The sequence below is a fragment of the Coffea eugenioides genome, chromosome 10 (genome assembly GCF_003713205.1).
Source record: "Coffea eugenioides isolate CCC68of chromosome 10, Ceug_1.0, whole genome shotgun sequence".
In the NCBI taxonomy this organism is placed as follows: Eukaryota; Viridiplantae; Streptophyta; class Magnoliopsida; order Gentianales; family Rubiaceae; genus Coffea; species Coffea eugenioides.
In genome coordinates this window covers 18,994,807-19,016,995 of record NC_040044.1, presented here as the reverse complement: position 1 = coordinate 19,016,995, position 22,189 = coordinate 18,994,807, and the positions used below count along the sequence as shown (strand labels likewise).

The 22,189-nt window shown below is 34.4% G+C and overlaps 1 protein-coding gene across 3 annotated transcripts; it reads left to right on the top strand.

Annotated features, from left to right (window-relative positions):
* The first annotated feature begins 8,532 nt into the window (after positions 1-8,532).
* LOC113748586 (urease accessory protein G-like) lies at positions 8,533-16,418 on the top strand. 3 transcript variants are annotated; one of them, XM_027292057.1, is made up of 7 exons: positions 8,533-8,670; positions 8,769-8,957; positions 9,920-9,980; positions 11,296-11,497; positions 11,811-11,932; positions 12,082-12,155; positions 15,970-16,418. In XM_027292057.1, the coding sequence occupies exons 1-7, from the start codon at positions 8,591-8,593 to the stop codon at positions 15,983-15,985; spliced, it is 744 nt and encodes a 247-aa protein (XP_027147858.1). In that variant the 5' UTR covers positions 8,533-8,590; the 3' UTR covers positions 15,986-16,418. The 3 variants fall into 3 exon arrangements, with proteins under 3 accessions (XP_027147858.1, XP_027147857.1, XP_027147856.1); XM_027292056.1 differs by having other exon boundaries at positions 12,079-12,155; XM_027292055.1 differs by having other exon boundaries at positions 8,538-8,670; positions 12,051-12,155.
* Positions 16,419-22,189: the final 5,771 nt, after the last annotated feature.

Below are 22,189 nucleotides of genomic sequence, written 5' to 3'. Positions count from 1 at the left end.
ACAAATACAATATCAGGTCTACTTGCGGTTAAGTAAAACAAACTACCAATCATACCTTTAAACTTCTTCTCATCAACTTTTATACCTTCTTCATCCTTGTCAAGCTTGGTAGATATGCACATAGGTGTTCCAACTTGCTTTTAATCCTTCATTCCAAATCTTTTGAACAGCTCATTGGTGTATTTACCTTGATTGATGAACGTACCTTCTCGAATTTGAACCACTTGGAGCCCAAGGAAGAAATTCAATTCTCCCATCATACTCATCTCAAACTCTTTTTGCATAATAGTGAAAAAATCCTTGCACAAAAACTCATTAGTGGCACCAAAGATAATATCATCAATATATATTTATACAACTAGGAGATCATTGGAGATTTGTTTAGCAAAAAGAGTGGTATCCACAATATCTCTTTTAAAACCATTCTCAACCAAAAAATCACTTAACCGTTCATACCATACTCTTAGAACTTGTTTCAATCCGTACAAAATTTTTAAAAGTTTAAACACATGATTTGAAAATGTCTCATTTTCAAAACGGGGAGGTTGGTTAACATAAATCTCTTGATCAATAAAACCATTTAAGAAAACACTTTTAACATTCATTTGAAACAATTTAAAATCCTTGAAATATGCAAATGCTAAGAACATTCTAATTAATTCTAACCTAGTTACGGGAGCATATTTTTGATTAAAATCTATCCTTTCTTCTTGAGTATACCCCTTAGCAACAAGTCTAACCTTGTTTCTCACAACTTCATCTTTGTCATTCATTTTATTTCTAAAAATCCATTTTGTGCCAATAATAGGATGATTTTGAGGCTTTTCAACTAGTGTCAAAACCTTGTTCCTTTCAAATTGATTTAGTTCCTCTTCCATGGCCAAAATCTAGTTTTCATCTTTCAAAGTATCAACAATATTTTGGGTTCAAAATGAGAGAGGAGGGCAAAATTATCCATCAATTGTTTAGAGGAGAAACGAGTTTTTACCTTTTCAGATGGATCACCAATAATGAGCTCCTCGGGATGATTTTGAGTGAACTTCCAAGCTCTTGGAAGATCCTTAGGAGTGCCAACATCCTTGTCATTTTCTTCTAATGCTTGATTCTCTTGAGAATCATCTTCCTTTGAAATTCTTTCTAGTGGAGCATTGTCTTGATTATGAATTATGAGTTTTTTAAGTCCTTCTTGAACACCTACATCATCATCCTCACAACAACTCTTGAAAATATCATCATTAGATTCATCAAATGTAACATGAATAGTTTTTTCTATAACAAGAGTCCTTCTATTGTAGACTTTAAAACCTCTTTTGTTTTTACAATATCCCGAGAAAACGCCTTCGTCGAATTTCTTATCAAATTTTTCAAGATATTTCTTGATATTTAAAATAAAATGCTTGCAACAAAAATTTTTGAAATATCCAACATTGGCTTTTTATCAAAAATCAACTCATAAGAGATTTTATTCAAAATTGATCTCAAAAGAACTTTATTCATTGCATAACAAGCCGTATTTACAGTTTCGGCCCACAAATTTTTTGACAAATTGCATTCACTTAACATGGTTCTTGCGGCTTCTTAAAGAGTTCTATTTTTTCTTTCAATAATACCATTTTGTTGTAGAGTTCTTGTAATAGAAAATTCATGAGTAATTCCATTATGATCACAAAATTTCAAAAAATCACAAAATTTAAATTTCGAGCCATTATCACTTCTAATTTTAATAATTTTCAACCCAATCAGATTTTGAACATTTACAAATAGGGAAACAAAATATTTGAAAAAATCATCTTGGCGGGCAAGAAACATCACCCAAATGTATTTAGAATAATCATCAACAATAATTAAGTAATATCTTTTACCACCCAAACTAGCAATTTGTGTTGGACCAAATAAATCAAGGTGTAAAAGTTTCAAAGGTTTTGAAATAGAAACACATTTTTTGGGTTTGAAAGAAACTTTAACTTGTTTTTCAAATTGACAAGCATCACAAATCTTGTCCTTTTCAAACTTAATTTTTGGCAAATCTCTAACAAGTTTCTTTTTGAAAATTTCTTTTAACAAATTCATGTTGAAATGACAAAACTTTCTATGCCAAAATCAAGGGTCTTCATTTGAAACTTTAAGGCATTTAAAGTTAGAGAAATCAACATTTTCAAGAATAACCACATAGATGTCATTTATTTTATTTTTCCTTTGAAGATAATATTAAACTTTGAGTCAAGAACAAGACATTCATACTTTTTGAATACCACAAACAGATTTCTATCACACAATTGACTAACACTTAATAAGTTATAACTCAAATTATCAACTAAAAGGACATTGTGAACAAAAGTTTGACCATTCTTACCAACATCTCCTACTCCAACTGTTTTGGCTTTGTTATCATCTCCAAATGTTAATTTTCTACTTGATTTTGGCTTGAACTTGATGAATTGTGATGGATCACTGGTTATGTGCCTTGAACATCCACTATCTATGAACCATTTTGATTCCTTCATGATATTCACCAAGTTCACCTACACAAAATTTTACAAGATAATATTTGATACCCTTTACTTTTTGGATCCTTGAGAGTTAGCATTATGTCTAACTATCCACATGCATTTCATGCCATTTCTCATATTCTTCCTTACATAATAATTGCTTTTCATGTGATCAATTTGACAACAAAAATTATACATAGTCAGCGAGTTACTTGTATGAACAGGTTTAACAAATCTAATTTGCCTTCGCTTATAAATGGTAAATTCATTTGCACTAAAATTCAACCTTTTCTCATGAATGCCAAAATGATATTTTAATTCATTTCTTTGAAAACAGTTTTATTTTTTGTGTTGAATCAGCTCATTTAGACAATCCATTCTTCTTTTCAAATCACATTGTTTCTTTTTGAACAAATCACAAAGTTTTGTTTTTCTATCAAGTTCAAAATGTAAAGCAGTCTCACTCTTTTTGAAGTAATCATTTTCAGCTTTCAATTTCTTGTTTTGTTGAAAATGATTTGCATTATCTTGAAGTAAAAAACTAATTTTCTGTTTTAATTTTTTGTTTCTAACATAAGATTCTTTCAAACTATCATGCAATCTCTCAATGAACGATGCAATATCATCATCAGATTCATCATCACTAACAGGTTGAGAGTTGCAAGTAGTTATCTCATCATCACCAATGGCCATGAAAGTCATTTGAGCAGATTTTCTTCCTCTTCAACATCACCATCCGAGTTGCAATCATTCCATGTGATTTGAAAGTTGTTAAACTTTATTTTTCGTTCAACTTTTCTTTCTTTCTTCTTCTTCATTGGGGCACTCACTCATGTAGCGTCCAAATTGGACGCACTCAAAATATTTGTCAACTTGCTTTTTATTGGCCTCTTGCTTTCCTTTGTTTCTTGCATTGTTGAACTGATTTGGAAATGAATTGTTAGGTCCTCTTTTTCTGAATCTCCTTTTGTTGAGGATTCTCTTGAAACTTCTTGTGATGAGAGCAAAATCATTGTCATCAACTTCCACATCTTCTCCATCCAAGGAGGCCGAGTCATCTTCATCTTGAGATGCTTTTAGAGCAATACTCCTTCTTACCTTTGCATCCTCTTTCTTTTTGTACCTTAGACTTAAGTTTTAGCTCATAAGAGGTTAGAAAATTAATAAGAGATTCAATAGGCATAGAATTCAAATCTTTAGCCTCTTCAATGACAGTCACCTTACTCTCCCAATCTTTGGACAAGGCATTCAAGATCTTTCTGTTTTTCTCACCTAGGGAGTATTCCTTTTCCAGCACCTCTAAATTCTTAATGAGATCATTGAATTTACAATACATCTTATCAATATTTTCATGAGATTCCATCTTAAATGATTCATATTTGGTAACTAAGATAGATTTCTTTTGTTCTCTCACATTCTCACTCCCTTCATGAATTTCTCTTAGTTTATTCCAAATCTCTTTAGCAGACCTACAACTTTTGACCCTAATGGATTCATTTGAATCTAAAGCACTATACAACACATTCATAACTTTGACATTCAAAGTGAGGTGGGTTCTATCATCATCAGTCAACTCATTTCTGATTTTTGGTTTTGCTCTATAAGTGACTTTATCTATTATAGATGCATCATATGGACCTTCATTAACAATAAATCACAGTTCAATATCAATAGATTGTAAGAAGATAATCATTCTTTCCTTTCAACTCACATAATTGGATCCATTAAACATTGGTGGTCTAATGACAAATTGTCCTTAAAAAAATATGGCATTGTTGGTTATCATTTTTTCTCCAAAGCCGCTTGAGCTTAATCTCTAGGAGACCAAATTCTAATACCAATTGTAAGGATCGAAAACAACCTAAGAGGGGAGTGAATTAGGTAAATTAAAAACTAATCAGGTTATGAGACACTTTTTGGCTCAATATGAAATTTACCCTCTTTTCTAAATGACCACTTAATGAAACAGTTAATAAGAAAGCAAGATTGCTTGTGAGTAGAAGAGATTAGCAATTTATGTTTGCAAGATAGTAAGTAAAAGGAAAAAAATAGCAAACCAAATTCCAAACTCCTTTTGAATTTGAATATTATTTTATAGAGCAAACTTCTTCAAGTTGATCAAATACAACCAATCTTTGTGTACAAAGGAATGATCACTTTCTCCTTGCCTCAAACCACACTTGATCAAATTAGGAAGTTTTATAATCACTCGGATAACCCTCACAAAACTACACTATTGAAATATTTTTCTCACACAAGAAAAGCTTATACAAGATTTACACAATTAAGAGTACAAAACTTCCTTATAGAGTATTTTCTCACTAAAATCACTCTTGATTTTTTGTAGTCTCAATGTTCAAAAGTTATTTTTAAGTTTCTAACAATGTGCTATTTATATGAGCCTAGAAAAGTGCTCATTATAACTTCCAACGGATAGAAAGTAGCTAAAGAGTCAACTAGTCGTTGGGGGTGTCGGACGTCCGATACAGCAGATTTTCGCATCTGACAGTAGGCAGTGAATTTGAGGAAATTTCTATAATTCTTTCGGACATCCGGTGTCTCTGATGCTTGCGTCCGAAACCAAATGATAAATATGAGAAATCTTCTTCAGTTATATCGGACGTCCGGTACCTCTAATGCTTTGCGTCCGAAGTGCCGCATTGATTATCGGACGTCCGGTGCTCTAATTTTTTGCGTCCGATCGAAGTCAGTGAGCTAGAAAAAATGACTTAATTCCTTCGGACGTCTGGTGATGGAGTTTTTCATGCATCCGAAATTGCGCAATGTTTATCGGACGTCCAGTCCTGTCCTTACAAGCGTCCGACAGCTTTCAGCAACCTTTGACTCTTTTAATTTGCACTTGATCTTTGAATCTGATTTGCTTCATAACTAAAAGTATTTATTGAAGAGATATTAGTATCATCTATTTGTTTTGTAATCATTAAAAGCTTGGGACTAAGATTCACAAATTACTTGTACTAATGAGAATTGTGTTAGGGAAAAAGGGAACCATGTTAGAGGGTTGAGTTGATCCAATTACTTATACTACTCTCACCAGTTGATTTTGGAAGTTAGGTGTGTGGCTATAGCAGAGGAATTTCTTCATAAATTGGTCAAGAACCTATGCAGCACTAATTCATTGATATTCTAAAAATCGGTGTTTGGTGGGGCATTTGAATTGTGAAAGTCGTTTGGAAGAATTTTGTCGAACATGTTTGTTCGTCCATGAAACTCGTCAGTTATTTTTTGTAGAACCAAGAATATATAAATCAGCTTACAATGCAACGTGTTTATCAGTGGACTAATTCCAGTTTGCTTAGTTATGATTCATGATTGATAGGTATTGCAAGTAAAGAACCATGGAAAAGACCCTTAGAATCTTCACTGATAGGTATTGATGGGTATTGCAAGCAAGGAAACATGGAAAATACTATTAGAATCTTCAATGATACGAGACAGGTAGAGATAAATCCTAGTTTGGTTATTTATAAATCAATATTGGATGGTCCATACTAAGATCAATCTGTAGATGCAAGGATACTATTTCTTTGCATTTGCGGGAATAGGGATAATACAATGCAATGAATCTGGGTATGATATATTTCTCCAGGTTGTTCCTAGCTATTGTTTAGTATTTCCTAAGTAATTCCTATTAATGCATTCCCACAAATGTATAAGAAATTTGCAACAAGTTCAAGCAAAAATCCAGGCATTTCGTAGCAAACTCATAAAGAAATTTGGACATCCTCATGCGATTCAAATGGTAGTTAAGGTCCAACTAGTTATTAAGGTTATAAGATAAAATATACTACACATTGTATGTCTTGAGCTTACTATAATTTGTTCAAGTCCTTTTCAGAGAATGCTTGAAAAAAGAGTAGTTAAAGTTCATCGTCATCGACTAATGGTCTATACTTTTCATTTGTCTTTGCACCAAAAAAGAGATACAAAGAAAAATATGACAATCATGATCTATGTGCTACACTCAAAAAATGTTGCAAAGAGTGCAAGAAGTTTAAGAAGACATGTTCTATTGGAACTATTACTAAAAGAAACAACACTTATCAATATGATATTTTTTACTACAATTGCTAGAAGCATATGTGTTTTACTATACCGTGAATAATTCTCAATTTCTTGACATTTTTTATTCTGTAGAGATGTGATGATTGTTCTTTTAAATTATTGACACCACCATTGTATTTATTCACAATAGGTTTCAAGAAGACTTTTACTTGTTTAAATTTATTTTCATGTTTTACTAGATAGAAATAGTGCGAGCATAATTTTAAAAGTGATTAGTATCACCATATTTGTGATATTTGTATGTACTTGCACATTTCAAATGAATGCACCATTTGTTTATAGTATTAAGAATTTGCAAAGATCTTAAGCCAATAACTGACTATCTAGACAAAATTACAAACCAAATGAATAAACGAATAATGACAATAACCAATTTACCTAAAGTCAAATTCCCCTCAGTTACTAGTATCCATCATGTATTTAATATATAACCATTTTATATTAATTCACTTGCCTTCATTTGATCTTGTTTAACACAGACCCAAGGCATTCTCACACATCGCGTGAGGCTAAAAAAACTAGTTTAAGTTAAAATGGTCATTTTGGACTTAGTTCTCAAATCCATTGGATAATGTTTGGTTGTAAGAAAAGTGGAGGAAAATCTTAACAATATTTTTTTGAATTAGGAAAATCTTTTTTGAATTACAATGGGAAAATTTTAAGGGATAAATAGTTTTGGATAACAATATTTTTTGAATTATGATAATACCGTTGAATATTGTATCCTATCATATCTCTCTTTTTTGTTTGTTAAATGTTCAACAAATTTTATACTTAAAACTGTTAATAAAATCTCTCCTTAAATCTTCTTATCCATTTCAATCATCTATATATAACACTAATTAAAAGGCATGGAAACACCATCATAATAAAATCCTTCTTCTTTTCTCCTTTCAAAAAAATATCTTTCTTTTTCTTCTCTTCATCTTCATATCGATAAAAAATTTTGGTAAGTTATAGTTTAAATTTTTTATTTATATGATTTTATAAACAACTGTAAGAATAAGTGATAAGGATCAAAGAGCTTCATCCTCAAACACAACTGATAAGGATGAAACTCGTCGTATGAAAAATGCCAAAACTTATATTCAGACCATGAGGGTATTGCATCAAGTGTTAAGCAAATGGTAGAAACAATCGATAGAAAAAATGAACTAACATTTATCAATCCATCTACTTTGCTTAAGAATATAAAAGCAGTTGAAGGTTTGAAAGAAAATTGTATTTACAATTTTTGAGAGTCTTGTGGCATTTTTGACTTGCTCACCTGATAAGAAAATTATATATTTAAAAAGCATTGTAACATTGGCGGCTCGAGTGGGTTGATGATGATGACTATATTGAAGATTTTTTAAAATGTCCTGTGCAAACTTGAGTCTCGTTAGAATAGTAGTTAATAAGAATTTCTAGTTTTTATATATATATATATAGTTAATAAGAATTTCTAGTTTGTCGATGACAATGCATTTTTATGTTTTCTTTATTTTCATTGTATGACGCTGAATAAAATGCTTAGATGTAATAGTATAAAAGTTCATGTTGTTAGTTTCCATTTATTTTGATGAAATCAATATTTACTTTTGATTTATATATATATACATACACACGCTAAAAATCCTAACCTATTATTCTGCAACTTTTCTATTAATCAAACACAACAATTTAAATTTTTCTGCAACCAAACATGGGCAGGATACTCTTAATTTCATTTTTCTTTATCTTGTTTCACTCCACTTTTCTCACGATGCACTTTCTTGCACAGACTTTGTGATCAAACAAACAGGGCCTTGGGTTTCTTTAGATTTCCTGCTAGTTTTGGTCTGCAAGTTCAATAGCCATTTTTCCCCGGTTGCAACTGGTCAGACTAGTAAACCAGCCCGGTCCGTGTCCAAGGCACCGGGTTGACTTGTTCAACCACCGAGTCGGTCTGTCAGTCACAGCAGTCCTCTCTATTTGCTGTCTCCCGGACTTCAATTTGAACCTTCCGAAGACACTTCCAGTCTTCCACGTTCAAAATGGCTTCTCAAGACCACAATTTCCATGAGGTACATGACCACCACCACCATGACCATCACCACCATAACCCTCCCCATGAGTAATTTCTTTCTATTTTTTTCACTTAACTCAATATTCAATTCAAAGTTCGTCTAAATATTTCTTTGCTTTCTAAAATTTGATTGACACATGCAACAGGGATTCGGAAGCAACATCTTGGATAGGCCCAGATGGGAGGAAGTACCATAGCCATGACGGATTGGCACCTCATTCCCACGAACCCATTTACTCGCCTGGCTACTTTAGGCGAAGGGCACGCCCACTTTCTAACAGGGATTTCAATGAGAGAGCCTTCACTGTTGGTATTGGTGGCCCTGTTGGTACTGGGTGAGAACCCTCTAACTTTCCATCAAGTTTATTTCCACTTCTTTATCAAGCTATTGGTACTTCTTCGTTGTGTCTCTTAGAGGTCAATTCTTTCGCTCTCTGCTCTCTTTTGGGTGTTATGAGATTCTTTTGTTCAATTCAACTATGTGTTTTTCATTACTACTTGTTTAGAGTTAACAGCATATTCAACAGATTAATTAACTTCATATATGTTTTTATAGTAGGGATATATGGGAAGTATTGGACTTAGAAGATATTTAAAAAATATTGTTGTTGATTCAGTTTACAAAGATAAATGGCTTGGAAAGATTAAGGTATTTGGTAGATTAAGAAGCCAGCCAGATGGTAAAATTATGGAGCACCATTTCTTCTGGATATCTTATAGGAGTTATGCTGTCACATTTTTAGTTATTTTTTTATGATTATTAAGAGATTAAAGAGGGAGTATTTATTGTCCATGTCCTCAAACAGTTCCACAGAACTAAAGGGATCTAACCAGTTATGGATTGCATATGAACTGTCTACGTGAGTGTATGGAGCTCTAGTAGATGGGCATACAAATATTTGGTGTTCAAGTTCTTCCTTGTTCTGCGTCTCTGATAGTAATGCAAAAGTATCTTAATCACATTTGCATAGTTGCGTGTGGTTGCTGGACTATCCTTTTCAAGCTGTGGATTGATGAACTTTCTTGTATATACAATCTTCTTTTTTCGTATTCTCCATGCTTTGTGACATCTTATGAGTCCATGATGGATGTGAACCTTGGAATCCCCCAACCTTCAGTGCAATCATCCAAAGAAAAGGAAACAAGTGATGGTTCCGATATCTGAAGTGACTATTTCTATTTCTTGCAGTTTTTTGCCTGTACTAAATAGAGAGTATTGTGTTAGTTTGACCGTGATGTCTTGTTATGCTCTTTGGATTTAGTTTCAGTCTTGATGAATTTTTGCTTACTCTTTCAGGAAAACAGCTTTAATGCTGGCCCTCTGTAAGTTCTTGAGGGATAAGTACAGTCTTGCTGCTGTAAGTAACAATTCAAATTTTGGGATTTTAGTTTACTAACATGTAAATGATAAAGAATGATAAAGATCCCCTCAGCTTTCCTTGGAGCATTTTGATGACTTTTTTCCTTGTTTGTTGTGAATATCACAAGTATTATAATTCTTCCTGTACGGGAAAACTTTTTGAAACTTCTGCTTCAATATCATAGCACGGATAATGTAAATTTTTTCAGAGAACACACTTGTTTTTATTAACAGCAATGAAGATTTATTGGTTTTGTCTTGCAATAATTAGGCAAAGATATTCATGAACTGTTGGAAAATATACAAATAACATGTTGACAAGGCTGTATGCATTAAAACATCTTGGTTCTATGTTGCTATTATCTTGTCTTAATTACGAACCTTAAAAGTGTTGAGTTTTTGTTTACGGGTTTTTCCAATTGTTTCAGTTGGACGATGGAAAATTTATGTGGATTAAGTCTTCAAGTGTGAGACATCCAGAGACATGCAAATAAAGCGTTATGGGTTTCATTTCTAGTCCTGCACAGAAATTCTGGAAAAACCTAATCTTAGAATGGTGGATAGCTGACAAATTTTGTGCAAAATGTTTCAATCTTACAAATCTATTTATGTTTGAGCATTGAAGCTTATACATGTTAATGATTTTGCAACTTGCATATGGTATATATTTGACTTGACATACTGCAGTCAGTTACTAAAACTCAAGGTGCACGAGCAACTACTTTTCCCTGCTTGTTATTTGATTAGTTCATTTATTTTTTCAACTATGATAATGTCAAGGTTACTTTTGTATTTTTTACTGTGAAAAACTTTAGCAGTAACAACCATATTTGTCCTGAAGAAGAGTAAATCCAGTGAAGAACAGCCTAATGTTATTCAACCTCTTCTATTTAGAAGTCAAAAAAGTTAAAATGGCAACTTAGCATGTATTTCCTGTTATATTGTTAGTGCTGTAAAGTGTCCTTATGAACCATCCTATTTACTTTGCCAGAAACTACCTTCCATAGAATAAACTATAGAAGATTCATATTATGTATTTGACTCAGATTTGGTGTTTCCAAAAAGCTGAAAACCTTTGTCAGGTTCTATTTTTGTGAGGATGCTTATGACCAATTTGTTTAGGCTATTTCTCGAGTTTGCTTTTTTCTCCCTCCTATTGCTTGGGCAATTAGAGTTTCTGCTTCCTGTTTTGCTTTGATGCAATGTGGCACCCTTTCAACTGCATGTGAAAATTAATGCAAATGATCTTCTCTCATCCTCACTTTCTTGAACTGCACTGGGAAAAAAATGAAATATGGCTATGACACTTTTAGGTTACTAATGACATATTCACGAAAGAGGATGGGGAGTTTCTGATAAAGCATGGAGCACTTCCTGAAGATAGGATTCGTGCGGTAGAAACAGGAGGCTGCCCGCATGCTGCAATTCGGGAAGATATCAGCATTAATCTTGGTCCTCTTGAGGAGCTTTCTAACTTGTTCAAAGCAGACATTCTTCTTTGTGAATCTGGTGGAGGTAATTGGTATGCCAAATATCTATGATAGAGGTTTTTAATTTTATATATGTCATATAATCTGGGAAGTCACTTGAAACATAATGACCAGAAAGTCTGTAGGAAGAAATTTTCTAATTCAATTTTTGCTGAGTTTAGTAAACCATTGGTTGGCTATTTCTCTGTTGCGTAACCAACAGATAACAGTTCTATCAACAAGTCAAATATAGAGCATCTTGCCATAGAATCCAGTAATCTTAAACTGTCAGCTTTAATTTTTTTTTTGAAGCGGCATTAATCATGCTTTGCCAATTTTCTTTTATCTTTATGGTGCAGACAATCTGGCTGCCAACTTCAGCAGAGAACTGGCTGACTATATTATTTATATTATTGATGTATCTGGTGGTGATAAAATACCTCGAAAAGGAGGTCCAGGCATTACACAGGCCGACCTTCTTGTACGTAATTGAGGTTGCTATATTAGCAGCTTTCTCTTGCTGACGTTGTTGTAATTTTGTATGTCACTCCTTGTACAGAGTCCTTAAATTCTTTTTACTTTGTTATCACTGGTATTAGGTAATAAACAAAACTGACCTTGCATCAGCAGTTGGAGCTGATTTATCTGTCATGGAACGTGACGCGCTGCAGATGCGGGATGGTGGGCCATTTGTCTTTGCTCAGGTTTGTTTGCGATACTTTCAGTCGCATGCTTTGTGCATCCTACTGTCTAGTAACTCTCCTTTAATAAAAAATTGTAATCACAAGGCAGAAATATTTGTGCTGTATCTGACCTTTTGGTACAAAAGCTTTCTGTTTTTTCTTGTTTCTGCAATACTAGGAGGAAGCAATGTTATAAGATTGATATTCTCTCTGCTGAACTTGTTTTTTCTTGTAAGTAGTATAACCAATAAGAAATTCAAAATCTTAAATAGACAGTCGCATATTAATCCATACATTATGCTCGGTCGATATTTCATTTGCATCTTCTCTGTACCTAGATGGTTTAAGACTAGAGTTTTTTTGACATTCATGTAAATCTGTACCTAATTTTTAAAACGGATAGTAATGACATTTTAGAGAGCTAAAAATTTTATCTTTGACAAGTGTTATAAAGAATTCTTACTAGTATACACCCTTCAGGGGGCTGGATGTAAGTCTGTCATGTCAACTTTAGTTCTTCCCTCAATGTTCATTTCATTAAGTTGTCACTGATTTTTCCTTGCTGACATTATGTATGTTCTCAACTGTGGTTTTCCATTATTTAAGTCCTCTATTTACTCTTTCTGTACACATATCTAAGCACAAACGTCTTTCAATGATTTTCAGTACTTTTCACGGGGTTATTGTTTGATTTAAATAGCAGAGGGGGTTAAATGTATCATAAATGACATCTAACAATGGGGAATTATTGTAATCTGAAACAAGATTGCTTATTAACGTGGACCTCAGGGTTATTATTTTGCCCAGAAGTTGTTTTCCTAACTAAGATTCATATGGAGTTTGATGACCATTATTAGTTTCTGAAGTTGAAAGCATGATCCTGAAGTCAATGGTTGCATTTTTATTGTGAAAAGTAAAAACTGTGAAATGTGAAGTTCACCAAAGGATTCCTCTGGAAGTTTCAAATATGTCTATAAAAAGTATAAACCCTCAGGAGCCAACTTTGGCATTCGACTATTTTTTAGTGGAACTCGTCTTGACCCTTTTTGTCTTCCTTTGCACCATAATTCCACTCCTCCTTGTCCCCTTGATTTGCCTCTGTTTTTTATTTCAAAACTACCCTGTTGCACTTCTTGCTCACCAATAGATATTCATTAGGACTTTGATTCCTCTATTTATCAGTTCGTTCATTCTTTACTGGAATATATGGTTTGACAAGCAATAATGTGTTGAAACACATTTATGGATTCAACGAACAAGAAAAATGAAAAAAGTGTTTTTGCTTGTGGAGAAAATGCTTATTTTGCTGCACGTAAGACCAACGTTTTTAATTTGAGAGGAATGATCTCGATAGGGCTGGAATTTACTTTATTTTCGTAAAATTTTGTTGCTGTGATGAAAAGTAGGCAAAGACCTTCAAACCCGATAAATCTTCATGTCAAATCTTGTTGGTTTATTGTATGGGGCCAGTCTGTTTATCTATTGTTGATTGATCTCTTTTGTGCTAAAACTGTTCTGGGAAGTCACATTCTAAGGAATTTGATCTTCTCCATATTCTCTTTGGTTTAAGGAAACATGTTGATGAATCACCATCTTATATTTGCTGGATCTTCTTGCACCATTGGTATTGTGGGATATGATGAGATGTATGCCCATTTGCATAAATTGTTTTTTGTTGCATCTTTAATGCCTGATTTAGTTATCGAACAACAGTTAAGTTTGGAGGAAAAAAAGTTTAATCTGCGTGGAAGCACAATTTGGAGGTATACTGTAATAAAAAAGCAGGAGTTGAAACTATTAATTGATTGCATTAAAGAGTCCCAGAGATTTATTTATTAATTCTAAAAGCATACTTCTGAAAAATTGGAAAGTGAGGCAAGTCACGGGATAAACGAGGGACATTAAGCTCCCTTGGATAGAGGGCCAAAAAATCTGTGGAGGGTTGTGCAGTAACAACTAGCGGAGTGAAATATCAATGCCCTGGGCTGCTATATTTCCTTAAACTCTAAAAATAGGAAATCCTTAGCTCTGACTCCTTAAAATGGTACTTGTATATTTACTGAAACTCCCAACAATAATGATTAATAAGATTTGTGGTCATGAGTAGTAGTTAAATGCCCCGGAAACCACTGCTTACATATCTAATTTAGTAAATTATATGCATCTGCAACCTGCAACAGGACAATTACACTCAACTTGTCAATGCATTATTGGTGGAACCCTGAGTCAAATTCAGATTTGTTGGCCGTACCTGTATTCTTAACATGAATCAACTGTGTTGGTTCACTAAATGAACTGGAAAGCTTTGAGAGCTGTTGTTCTCTTAGTCGTTATTTGCATAGCTTAGTGTATAGGGCTTCTCTACAGTCCTTGATAGAATTCTCTAAACAGTACACCTACACTGAGTGACTTTTATAGAAGACATGCATAAGCCACTTACATGGTTCTATTTTTATGTCCATATCCCTATTGTTTGATTTTCTTTCTACCCATCAATCACCACACTAGACACAATGATCAACAACTAGTGCCAACACTATCATTACTCACCGCTAACACCCCCATCCCACTACAACTACCACCATTATCACTTCACTTCTACCAACTTCATTAACTATGCAACTCAGGGATACCATCACCACCGCCATCACTCCACCATCTCTGCCACAACCACCACCATCAACAACACAGAGCTTCACAAAACACTATCACAAGTCCACTAGTTGGTAAGGGAAGAGATTAGGAAGTGGAGCATGCCAAGAGGGAAAATAACTTAGATTGGGTTGTGTAAATAGGCAGGAAGCAAAGAAAAAGTGAGGAGAAAGAAGATTACGAGGAGAAATTAAAAACAAGGGCAGGAGGAGACTGGAGAGAGGGACAAGGCAGCCATGGATTTGGGGAATTCACACAGCACATTGCAAGCAAGAGGAGAAATTAATTAGGGGTAAACTAGAAAATTTATTTAGTGTCGTGTTGATGTCACTAGTTTTTTTTTCCCCGTTTTAAGTATAGCTTTATTCTTTTCCAGAATAGCTTGTCCATGTTTTCCCTCTTTCATCGAGACTGTTGCTTGTAAAAGTATTTGGCAATGTTTGACAATTTGCCATATCTGTGTGTTTTGGTATTCTAATTTTTCCTTCTGGATTATCGATGGCTCTGGTAATTATCCTTGACATTTGTCTGTCAAATTTGGAATGCCACCTTTATCCTTGTGCAAGCACTCCTTGGTCTGTGTCTTGCCCTTCACTGTGTCTTGGTTGATCCTCATCTTCACTTTCACCTATCTGAAACTTCTTACTTTTGGTTGACCAACAGAATCTTATTGGAATCAATGAAATGAGTGATACTTTTACTTGCAATAATGCAGCTTGCCTACATTGCATCTGTGAGCTTTTCATTTGTTTGACACTGTATAATTTAAGGAGGAGTTCTTTTACTACACAACATGCACTGGAGTTGGAAATCATTTGGGTTCATTAAATTTATGTTGAATTGGTGTGTAAACAACTTAACGTACTTATAGCACTAAGGTCCAGTGCAGTCTTTGTTTCAAAGCTAGTCTGGTTATCTTGTATAAGCTTACGCCATGTTCAATGGTTTGTATGTCAGATTGCCCTATGCAACTAGTGGGGATGTATGTTAGCTACGTATCTTATTACTGTATCCTATGGCACGTTAGAGAATGTCGTTCATCTATGATTTTTCTAAGCAACCATACTTCAAATCTCTAGCATATTATCTGCAGGAAATTTTCATCATAAACAGCATTTTTATCTCTAACTAGTTGACAAATTTGATAATTATCCGCTAACATTGTTGACACATGCACATGCAGGTCAAGCATGGTGTAGGTGTGGAGGAAATAGTCAACCGCATCCTGGGATCTTGGGAAGCAGCAACAGGAAAGCAGCGTCATTGAACCAGATTATGAAAGTTTGTCTGCCAATGCTCACTTCCAAGCTGCTTTTATCCTATTTCCTATTGGTGGTGGGAAATGCAGAGAGTTTTGAATAGGGGTCTAAACAGGCCAAATCAAGTCAGAGCTCTAGCATTTCAGTTTGCTGTTTATTTTTACCAGTTCAAAATAGCTTGTTTAGCTCTTGAGCTGAATTCATAAGAGTCTTAATCGAAATTAAGTTGGGAGTAATTAAGTTGGGAGTAATTTGTAAGTTTCATGTTTCATATTAATCAAGGCAAGCTTGAAACTTCAATAAACACTTTGTTGTTTTCTATGTTTGATTTGATAACCAAAGCTCAAGTGAGTCCTTACTAAGTCTTGTTTGATTCGAGTGTTGCACAACTTTATTTGTCTTAAATTAATCTCAATGGATGTATTTGCAAGCTCTCGTGTCAAAGCTTGAGAATGAGCTAAGCTTGCATAGCTTGACTAACTCAAAACTTGAGCTTTACATTTGAGGTTGACAGCTCATTAACCTTAATCGAGTCTCAGTTTTGTGTGTGCATGATCTAAAACTAAATTAGACTTTGACTCTTTTGCGTCCTTATTGGCAATCCAATCTCTTACAAAATTACATCAAATTTGAGTCTTTTTTTTTTACCTTCAAGTCAGCACCTTAAATACATGTCAGATATACTGTGACTGTATATATGTGCATTCCCAGAGAATTAGCTTAAAGTTTTTGATGAGTAGGACATGTATGTATGTGTTCCCAACGCTTTATCTAAAAGTTTTGATGAGTACGATCAGTATCATAATTATGCAGCTCATCAAATGAAAAAGAATAATCACTAATGCATTTAACTCCACTGAGGAGAATTTTTTTTTCTTATGCTTCAAATTGATTTGTCTACTCAAATAATATTGTCATATCTAACTTTAGAGTTTATTGCCAAAGTAACTCTCCTTCTAAAACATATATCCAAAGTAACCTAATTTTAAAATTTGTTACCTTTATAATTTTTTTTTGCCACATACGTTGCACATGTGTCAGGACAGAGATAGAGACACTCTCTATTTCTTTTTTCCATCTAATATTTTTCCTGATTCTCTCTCTCCTGTGTTTTTTTCCTTTCATTGCCTTTTCCTTGTCAAACGTAATTTTGAAAAGTCAATATTTATATTAACAATATATAAAAATTCATTATCATCCTTGATAATATCAAGGTAAACAAAGATTATTCTCTTATCTTTTTTATTGTGCAATTTTTGGAACATTGCTATGGCATTCAAAAATTTTTTGAATATTAATTCTCTAACAAATGATTTCTCACACCGTGTGTTTGATAAAAAGTCTAGGAGAAAATAATCTAGCAGTTTTTAGTTTGCAATTGAAAACTTGAAAATTTCAGTTTTATTACATCTTGTAAAAGTTTATTTTTCAAAGAGTAAGAAGGATAATATAAACAAATATGATAACCTTGAAGTTTTTGTAACTTTTTCTTGTTATTACTTACAATTTTTGTTGCAATTTTTGAAATTTTGAAATTTAATTTTTGAAAACAATATATGCAATAGGTTTGATTCATTTCAAGAAAAATGTAGAGACCAATCATAGTAAGGTCAATAATGGTAGAATTTGTTTTAAATAATTATAAGAAAATTATCAAGGTTATGCAATCTTATTGTGTCTCTATGATTAAAAAAAATTAAAAATTTTAACTCATGTTGGAAACTATAAACTAGATCAAAACTTTCCTTTCTTGTTATCCTACGTGGCAATCAGGATAATAAGGTGGCAATAATAACATCATTATGGGAATAAAATTTGAAAGTGAATCATATTGAAAATATTTTTTAGAAAGAGTGTTATTTTAGCAAAAAACTCACTAACTTTACTTAGGTAGAACTTTCAGCATTTTACATATTTCTTCATGTTTTTCTCTTTTTAGAAACTTTAAGTTTGCTATGAAGCATCTTTATAATGACTTCCATAAAATTGTAGGTTTTGTTTGGATTCAAGGATTTGATGAAGGATTTGAAATTCATCCAAATCGCTCTAGTTGTTTGGATTGCTTAAAAGGTATTGTCGCGCCCCACTTTTTGAATGAGTGAATGTGTTGTGGGTGTGTGAGTAGTGGAATGTGAGCGTGTGCGAAATGAAAAGTAAAAAGGCCATGGGACTTGAGAATGCGACGATTTGGCCAAACAAAGTTCAAAAGGGGGTTTTTAATGAAAAATGGAGTCGCCACTTGGTATAGAGTTAGGGTGTACCAAGTCACCCAAAAGAAATTTTCTAAAGGAAAGATAGAAAGAAACCCTTTTGAACGACTCCTAGTCCACGTAAACCAACGAAAAAGGTTCGGGAGTCACATTTGACGAAGGGGAAGGCAAGGATAAAATCCAAGGCACCCCTTCGACCTAGCCAAGGCTAGTTGCGTGATTTAGCCCCACCTTTCCTAATTTTTCTACCCAAAGTATGTATAGCGTGTTGGATAAGTCTATATGAATGCAAAAGCCTAGACCTAGGGGGACATGGGGAAATTTCTCTTCAAAGGTTGAGTGGTGCCAATCACATTAATTGTGAAGCCCAACAATGATCCTTTGGAGAGGTCACACGTAAACCTAAATGACGTAAAAAATGAGTGGAATGCATGCTATGTGAAAATGTGAGTTTGTGAAGTGGGAAGATTGGTAAAAACGATATAAGTGAAAATGTGCAAATGTCTTTGAATGCATATATATACTCTAAGTGCAAGTGGGCAAAAATGCATGTATGCAATTTAAAGAAAAGTGCGAAAGTGTCGGTGTGCAAATGAAGATGAAAGTACTCGTGTGCGAGTGAAGATAAAAGTGTTCGTGTGTAAGTGAAGATAAAGTGTTCGTGTGCAAGTGAAGATAAAAAAAGTGTTCGTGTGCAAGTGAAAGTGATAAAAAGGTGCATGTGTGCAAATGAGACAAAAGTGAAAGTGTGATGATAAAGTGGATTGAGAATGCATGAGCCTAGGGAATTCATGCATATTGGGTACGGGGAGACCTAAGTCGTGACTCAATTTACCCTTTTTAGAGAGGATACAAGCGTGCTAAGGCTTAGAAAAAGCCACACTCGTCTATATCCCATATTTAAGGGGACTTTCAAGCAAATGAACCCTATAACTAGTATGAGATGCAAAAATCCTAAAATGAGGGGAAAAGGGGTTCGAGGAGCATGCCAAATGATAAAACTAAGAAAAATGCATGACATGTAGTGAACATGCAAATATGCACTATCGAAAGGGAAATCCTAAGGGTCTAGCGTTGGACTAGCCCATCTATGAATTCCGACTAGCGTTGGACTAGCGGAAACGTACATTCATCCATCACATTCATTCATGGTTATGGAAAGCGAGTAGACATGCCAAACACTCGTAAACACATAGCACATAGCATTTAGCATGCTCGACTAGATGCAAGGCCCTAATAAAGCAAATTAACACGTAGCAACTAAGCATGCAAGACACATAAGGCAATTAAAGTCCTAACTATTACATTTGCTAGCTAGGCACACGTCTTCGATAGGTCTTCATTGAATGCTCCTCCAAGCCCTATCTATTACAAGCCAAGAGGTGTACACATACCCATAATGAATACCTTAAACAAAGGGGGGAAAGGGAAAATGGACAAGAAAGCTCGCCAAGCCCTATCTATTACAAGCCAAGAGGTGTACACATACCCCATAATGAATAACTTAAATAAATCAAAAGTAAATGAAATAGATGCAAGGAATTAAAGAAGGGCAAGGAAAGCGAAGTAGACATGTATATTCACATAACACATAGGAGCACGTAGGGTCAAATGAAGTGCAAATGAGGGATAGAGTGTACCTCCCTTGGATTGACGCCCTAATGAGGTGAAGTTACTAATTTACCCTCCAAAATAATAAAAAGGTCAAGGTACCAATTTATTTGGGAAAATAGGCAAACACAAGCTCACTTGGTCATAAAGCCCCTAAAATCATGAATTAAGTGCAATTGAAACAAAGCATAGTAATTAATTAAAACAAACAAGCAATGAAGTTGCACAAATTAAAATTATCAAGGACCAATTTGATGAAATTCTTTAATTGATTGGGTCCTAGTGGAACAAGAAGAGACTTGAGGGGTTGGAATGTAATTTGCAAAAGTCATTTTCATGCAAAAATCATGCAAGCTACGTGAGAGTTTGTTTCTGCAACTAACATCTCGGCTGATGGCTTTCTACAACAAAATGCAGCTGCTATTCTCATTTTCTTTACATGCGGACCTTAATCTTTAGACACCATTTTCATCGAAAAAACTTCTAACCAAAACATCAAACCTGAAGCTACACCAGGTCAGCAGCAACGTTGAGCATTCAACAGACAAACAATCATACAAAATGCAAATTCTCTTCAAAAGCTGTTTTCTTTTCAATTCATCATCTTAAGCAATCCACATTTCAGCATTTCAAGCAATTAATACACAATCACTGGACATTCATATCATTTTCCATCATGAAATCCTTCTTTTTAAAGATCAGAAGCTCGGACAGGGGATCATGCAAAGCACCGAAATAACATTCTGCAATTTTTCCAGCCATAGCCCTTATTCATTTCAGCATGTCAAACAGGTTTATTCATACCAAAATTCAACCTATCCGTCATCAACTAAACATACAACTTCATTGCATGCTTGAATCAAAAAGATGGAGCTGATCAAGGATAGAATGAAGACCAAAACAGCAAAAGAAGAAAGAGTGCAGCAAGCTTTTTTTTCAATTTGCTTCCTAAGCTTTGAAGTCTCGGCAACCAAGAATAGATTAGAAAATTTCTTAATCAATCTTCCAAGCTTTGAATTGACTAACAACTGCACAACTACCATAATCCAAGCAAACAAAGTCATAGAAGAAAACTATGTTAATTAATAAAGGAGTTCATGCAAGGCAACAAAGAAACATTCGGCAATCAAAGCTTGCTGCAATTTTCCAGATTTGGTTCACTACTATGGCAGAAAAATGCAATTCTCAACAGAGAAAATGTAACTTACAGCCGACATGTCCAAGATGCACTTAGCCAAAAATCCAAATGAAATTGTAAACTCCAAAATTCAAACCAGCGGAAAAAAAACAACAAAAATTTGACCCATGTTGCTGCAAGTTACGAAAGAAATAAACTTTCTGCACTCAAATCTGCTAGCAAACTCCAGAAATTTCTGTAATTTCCAGCCTTCAAACAGGCAAGAAAAGACGTGAACATGAATTCAGATGGAAATGCAATTATACTCACTACTTTCGCAAGACTCCAGTCAACACAAATCATGCGATAAACGCATTCAGCAGGTAAAATCCATTTTTCAGTCGCTATTTTCTTTTCATAATCTGACAATGGATTTCAGGACATATGCAGCCCACAAAACTCAAGAAAACAACCATCTTTTCGAAACAAAACAAACCTTACACGACCTATCCTCAAACCCAGCCATAAATTATACATTTCCCATAATTTTTCCAAACCAGATTGTCGAATGAAGTGCAAAAGGAAAGACAGAATTGACTCCAGATTTTAGAAACAAAAAATGGTAATAAAAAAAAAGTGCCATCAACCCTGGCTATGTCCGACACAGAAAACAGCAACAAGGAAACAACTTTGATTGATGAAATGGAAATGGATGCAAGAAAAACGATGAACTGCCTCCCAATACATCAAAACATCAAACTTTGTTTCAGTGATTCCACATCTAAACGCAAGTAAAAGCCTAAGATTTCTGGTTACACAGACCAGATTCCATATGAAAAGAATGAACGAAAACAAGGATTGAAGACTACCTGTTTCACCTTTGGATTTGCAACTCGGGTTCGATGAAGAAAATCGTTGCAGATTCTGGGCTGCTAGACGAAGTGGCAGAGACTCCTTCCTTTCCCTTCTCTGATTTTCAGCCGAAGTCCTTCTCACAGCTCACCCTCGTTCTTTCTTTTGCTCTCTCAAACAGACCCTTTCCAGCCGCCCCTTCTTCCTCTCCTTTCTCTTTGCCGTTCCCTCAATAAGCCGTCACTCTCTGAAACCTCCTGTTTTTTCTTCTTTTCCAGATTTCCCCGCGTCACCCTTAGCTCCCCTTGCGGCTACTGTTTTCTGTCCTATTTATATGAGCTAACCACCCCAAAA

What these genes read in the sequence shown, in the direction of transcription:
- LOC113748586 (XM_027292055.1), top strand. Translation starts at nt 8,591, where the DNA reads ATGGCTTCTCAAGACCACAATTTCCATGAGGTACATGACCACCACCAC. An exon ending in ATAAGTACAGTCTTGCTGCT is followed by an intron (nt 9,981 to 11,295) that starts GTAAGTAACAAT and finishes TGACACTTTTAG; the next exon opens with GTTACTAATGACATATTCAC. An exon ending in GGCCATTTGTCTTTGCTCAG is followed by an intron (nt 12,156 to 15,969) that starts GTTTGTTTGCGA and finishes ATGCACATGCAG; the next exon opens with GTCAAGCATGGTGTAGGTGT.